Raw genomic sequence first — 6148 nt, 5'->3', positions numbered from 1 at the left:
TACAAACAGAGCTGAAGGCACTACCAGTTCTAAGCCTCTTTTCAGAGCAGGCCACTTCAACCTGCTGCTGTGTGGAGGGCTGCCAAGGGAAAACTTGCTTGTCAGAAAAGTAGGCTGCAAATTAGAAAAGGTTGGAGAATGCAAAGCACTTCACTGCTAAGTAAGGGAAAGTTTCCTTTCCAATCCCATGCTCTTCCCATCCTTCAACATCAACTTGTCAGCACTTGACAAATTGTCTCCCTAGTCAAGTGCCAATTCACAGCATAGAAAATGGGAAAGGGCTTGTCTGGCCAGTCCAGGCATTTAGTCCTGGGAAGGTACATGGAAGAAAGCTCGAGTGCAGACAACATTGTGAAGGACCTCAAAATTCATTGGAGTATGCAAGCCTCACCCTCAGGCGGTGGGTTCCACCGGGTGGAAGCAAAAAGTGAAACCCCAAGTAGGGTGGGAACCAGGAACACAACCCAGGCACCCCAAACCTCAGGCCTGCACTTCAGCACGTACCCACATGAAGCAGTTACTAAGCTTGGAGCTCTCAGGATCTATGTTTCTTACTTCCCAAGAAAACAATCCTCAATTTTCCAAAAGAGAAAGCAATGTAGAGCTGTGACACCCAACTTCAGTCAGTTACATCCATCATCAGTTTTGGATCTGCACTAGGTCCTTGGGGGGAAAAAAAAAAAGCATCGGCTTTGAGCAAAGTATTATATTATAAAATCTACAGGGATATGTTTACTCTAAAATAGCCAGCTCAGAAAAGGACATTCAGGAGAATCAATTTGTCAGAGAAGCTGATTTAATCAGACTGATCCAGAAATAAGCGAGGTCTAAATGTTTTGCAGGTAGAGGGGAAAAGCTTGTTTTCTGATTGGGATCTAATTTATCATCCAGTGACCTGCAGGCTTGAGTTTCCCTTGCTATAGACTCATCACTGAGGCAGATACGGGTGGTAACACATCAGTCAAGGGCAAAATTCCAAGAGGCACATTCACTCCCCTGTCTTCACCCTACATTTCTGAAGGGAAACTCCCCTTTCCTCCCTCTCTGTACCCAGCACCACTGCCTCAAACCACCAGCCCCACCTCCAGCAGCACAGCACACTCGCTCCTTGCAAGAAAACAGCTCGGAGAACTCTGCAAATAATGAGAGGAAAAAAAAAAAAGTAGGGCAGTCTTTCCCCAAGCACCATGCTCAAATCTGCAGGGACTCTAGCATCAGACACTCTTGTCTGCAGAGGGAAGGGCTGTGTTAAGTGCTGCGAGAATCAATCCGAGGCTGGCCTAGAAGGCTGGAAGCGCTGCACTCATCTACAACCCATCCCTAACCATTTGCTCAGCTGGCCTGAAACAAATAAAGCTGCAAGGGAGAATTTACACCTGTGGCAACTCAAGTTCCAATTAGCTGAGGAAATGGGTCCTGGGAGATCAAATTAGTTTGTGGCAGCAGGAAGATAGTTAATTTAGCATACTCAGACAAGCAATTATTTCTTTCCCTAAATACCACTTTCTCCGTGCACTGATGTCTCTCTGCACTGACCCACAGCCGTATCTTGTAATATCATTTGTGACAGCCTTTTAGAAGCTGCTCTGAAGAGAATAATCTGGGTTTGCTTTGGTTAAGCTAGCAGAAGAACAAACTGCAGCCACAGGTGCAAGAGGGTTGGTGGGAGCACACATGGGATTGCAAAAGCAGGCCACAGCCTTGCACAGCTGCTGCGTGCAGCATGAGTGCCCAGCTCCCCACAGCCTGAACATTTCATGACCTAGGCAGGAAAGGGAAGAACTACAACAGAGATCTGGTTTATGGTGGTTTGGGTTTTTTTTTTTTTTTTTTCCTCCATTCTGAAAAAATAAACTGTCAGGAAACACATTTTTACTGTGAGGGTGACCAAGCACTAGCACAGGTTGCCCAGAGAAGTTGTGGAGTCTCCATCCTTGGAGACTCAGAAACCCTCTGGACATGGTCCTGTGCAGCCACGCTTGAGCAGGTATGGGACCAGATGACCTCAAGGTCCCTTTCAACCTCAACCACTCTATACGATTACATGAAAAAGCTCATCACCTCACTCAGAGAGGTACTGCAAATGGCCCATATTCACATCCTAATCATGCAGGTGAGGTACTTTGAAGAGCTGCTTTTGCTGACTTCCCATAGGCTGCCTCCCCAGCAGGCAGAGGGAAGATTTCAGCTTTTGTGTCAGCCCGCGCTTTTGGAACGGACCTCAGCATTTCAGAAGAAACCGCTTCCATACAATGTCTGAAGAATGAGGGTTGTTGTTTGGATCATGATGGCACCTGCAAGCTCTGTGAAAATTCAAGCGTGAATTGGAAACCTTTTCCTTGCACTCATATTTCAGTACTTTGTCAGTAACAATTCCGGAGCCCCCTACACCAGTTGACCTGGGCAGAAAAGGCTTGTGTTCTTGCAAGAATAAGCAGAGAAGCACCGTTGCAGGCAGAAGGTTCAGTTATGCTTGGTGAGGCCTTTTATCATGGCCCATTCGCAAGGGTGAAATTGAATTCTCCTATATTGTAAGGGAATCAGTGTCAAAAATAAAAATCCTTATCTTTTTACTTCTCTCCCACTCACAGGAATCACAGAATCAGTAGAAATGCTACTCTCCTATAGCATGCCAACATTCAGCTCACTCACTCTTTCCAAGGCTGGTGCAGTGATTCTATCCAGAAGGTTACTGCACTACACAAATATATGGTTTAGGTTTGTATTTTATTATTATGGAAAAGAAAAATTAACTTATTGAGAGCAGGCAGGCTCCTAAAATTATTAAAAACATATCACAGGACTTGCCTATTATCCAATTAAGGCAAACTCTGTAGTCAAACTGACACCAGGAAGAAATACCTAGTAGGGAAGCAAGCAGTAGTTCTGCAGGAAACTTAACTGCTTTGGACTTGCTTAACATTTTAGCCTAATTTTGAACTTCAGCCTGTGCTGCTCTGACAGCAGCAACTTCCACGGTAAGAAGCCTTTGCGTGTAGGCCAAAGTAGCCCACTGGTTGAATTCAGGACACTATATCTAACACAGATAGATAGGGAAATGAAGATCCTGCATTTCTGCACTTTCCATAATTGCTAAAGATGCAAAACAACCAACGAGCAATTCAGATTTATTCTTATGAAGAAGAAACATCAGCACACAATACATCTTATTTTATTTATATTTCACGATCAGCACTGCAATTCCAGGAACTTAAAACATACTGAACGGTCGGTTGTATTTACCTTCTTGGATAAGCTTCTCTTTATGATCCTGTGGAAGAAAAAGAACAATCACTGTTATACTATTAAAGTTCCCATCAGCCTGGGATAAAAGTCATTCCAGTATTTCAGCATGGACTATAGAAAGATAGCACCACATGATCTCTTTTCCAAACTAAATGATTCTGTAAGCACAAACTCTGGTAACAGCTGTTGTGGTTAAAAAAAGTAAAAAAAGGGCAAGGCATTTAGCTTCACCTACCAGCTACAGAAGACATGCTCAGATTGACCTCTGCCCATATAGCCACTCTCAGAGGACAACAAAGACCAGCTGCGTCACAGTTAATTTATACACTTAGTTTCTACCTCCTCCTTCTGGCTGAAAACAATCCAGTTTAGATCTCTAACTATGGAGAAACTTAGTAACTTGCCCAAATGTGCCCATGTTCACTTTCAGCCCATTTGTACCTCACTCTGCAGCCATGTATCTTTCTGACAGGTATTGTTATGGTACACCGACAATGCAGATACTACCCAGTTGCGTTCTGCTGGATAAAACTAGAAGACTTAAGATTTAGCAATTTATCTCTTGCTTTCCCAGACACAAAACAAACAATCCTCAGAGAAAAGAGTATAATAGCTATGGTGCTTTATATACTACCAGAAAACCAAGAAAAATCCCCAAACATCAGTGAAGGAGCTGGAATAAATAAAAACAAATTCTCCTGGAGACTACATTAAAGACTTCAGCTTAAATATTCCCAGGCACAGGTTTATTTTCAAGCACTCACATGGTAAGCCACACTACATGGCTAAGCCCAAGTGTGGCTTCACATACCAAACAAAACCAGCATGAAAAAATACTGCAGAGATGTTGAAGTCTCAAAAACATTTATATCAATATGCTCTGTGTGTTTCCTAAAACCTGTATTTTCGATTCATCCTTGAAAACAACATTCCCTACAAATACTCTATTAACTTTAACTGTTGTTTGTGCTTCTCTGTTTATTACTTGATCTAAAAATGCTCTTTTGTGCAAAAAAGGGAAACAAAAGTGTTTTACAACAGCCACAAATTCACTAGTGAAAACAGCCACTGTCTGCCAGTCACCTAGCATCTTCTTATGTGTGTACATAGCTGAGGTTTTTTTTCAGAATGATCTATCATTGCTCAGATTCTGACACCTGTATTTCAGGAATTAGAACAGAAGCAAGATAAACCTTCCCAAATCTTAATCATCCAGTTGAGATCACGCACCGCAACCAGCATAAGTACTCCTCCCCATTTGCTTCATGAGATGAGAGAAATGGTCAAGCAATTCTCAGACACACTGCTGGGCCCGTCATCCATAAACTCGTTATTTATTTTAAAGTGCAGTTACTGCATGTCAACAGCTGAAAATAGTCTCTTATTATTACTTTACACTGTCAGTGCTACAGAGAGCTCTACTGTAGCAAAACATCCTGACTGGTGAAACTGTGACTGGCCGTACCTAAGGGTATGATATAGGGCTCTAAGCACAACATAACTTTGCAACCAGTTATAAGGATTTGAGACAGTAGGCTCAGCATCAGCCTTCCCTCCCTCATTACTTTATTAATCATTCTCAGCTGCAAGAGGATCCCACCAATTAAGTCTCCAGGCAGATGTACATTTTACAACTTGGTGTTCACTGACCCTCAGTGTCGACTGACTTACCCGATCAATTTTGAAGACGGCAATCCAGAAGAAGATAGGGCCTAGACCAAAAACAACTCCTAGAAAGGACGTCTTGGGCGTCGGGCGGAAAGTAGGATAGACATTGTGCGTCCTAGCATGGGCCCAGCGGAGGACGGCAGGATCTTCCTGGGTTGGACAGAAAGCCACAGTGAGGCCCCAGGGGCCCTGCAACAGCCGCTCGGCTCGGCGCGGCCCCCTTTGCCCCCGCCGCTGGGCTGGGGCCGGAAAGGCCCCGGCTGCCTCCGGGCCCCGGGCGGGGCGGGCGCCAAGGTCGCGGGGAGGGCAGCGGCCCGCTCGCACGGACCCGGCCTCGGCCCCAGGCCCCGCTCCCTCCGGGACGCCGGGTGAGGTGGACAAGCCCCGCGTTTCCGTGTTTCACACACACACACCCCCCCCACACACCACCCACCCACCCCCCCCCCACTCACGATGACGACCGGTGGGTTCGGGTTGTTGAGCTGCAGCTGGTACTGCCGCTTCAGCCGGGCGCGGATAGCCAAGCGCTCGGCCTCGGCACGGCGCTTCTCCGGCGACGCGTCGTAGGCGTGGGGGTCGAGCTCGGCCGGCAGCGAGACGTACTGGTTGGGCCGGTACAGCTCGGCGGCGGTGGGCTGCGGCCCCGGCGCCATCTTGGGGGCCCGGCACCGCGACGCGCTGACGGCGCGCGGCCGCGGGAGGAGGGGCGGGGGCCGGGCTCGCGCCGCCGCCGCGCCCCCTGCCGGCCCGCGCTGCGCCGCGAGAGGCGGGAGCAGCGTCCCCCACCCGCCCGCAGCGGGGGCGGGGCTCGCGCTTCGCTGAGGGGCGGGCGCGTGCAGGGAAGGTGAGGGGGGGGGGGGGTGGGGGGGGGGGCGCGGTGCCTGTGGTGACCTCAGTGCCCGGGAGGTGGAATGGCCTCTCCCCTGGGAAAGAGAAAGGAGCTCCCGGGCGGAGCTGAGGAGGTGTGAGGGGTTGTCCTGCTGCCGACTGTGTTGCGTGCCCAGGGAGTAACGGGGCGGCCACTGCTGCGTTACCTTTCGCAGCCCTACGCCATCCACGTTTAAAGAAAATATCCGGTATTACGTCAGTGGCGTGTCACAGGCGGGCTGGAAGTTGCAAAATCCTGCTGTTAATGGCTTTCAGCTTCAAATCGTCTCTTTGATTCTTCAACCGAGGCCAGGCTGGTTGGATAAACTGCCAGATAACCTTTGGGATTATTTGGAGGTGACTCACC

General features: G+C 48.0%; 1 protein-coding gene across 1 annotated transcript; it reads right to left on the bottom strand.

Moving 5' to 3' along the window:
* Positions 1 to 3156: 3156 nt before the first annotated feature.
* Positions 3157 to 5636, bottom strand: NDUFB4 (NADH:ubiquinone oxidoreductase subunit B4). The gene is made up of 3 exons (XM_032997549.2): positions 5367 to 5636; positions 4918 to 5064; positions 3157 to 3271 (listed from the first exon to the last, which is right to left on the bottom strand). Exons 1-3 carry the CDS (start codon positions 5565 to 5567, stop codon positions 3212 to 3214), a joined length of 408 nt encoding a protein of 135 aa, XP_032853440.2. The 5' UTR covers positions 5568 to 5636; the 3' UTR covers positions 3157 to 3211.
* Positions 5637 to 6148: the final 512 nt, after the last annotated feature.

The sequence above is a fragment of the Tyto alba genome, unplaced genomic scaffold (assembly GCF_018691265.1).
Source record: "Tyto alba isolate M040663 unplaced genomic scaffold, T.alba_DEE_v4.0 Super-Scaffold_14, whole genome shotgun sequence".
NCBI lineage: Eukaryota > Metazoa > Chordata > Aves > Strigiformes > Tytonidae > Tyto > Tyto alba.
This window is presented reverse-complemented; position numbering and strand designations above follow the sequence as displayed.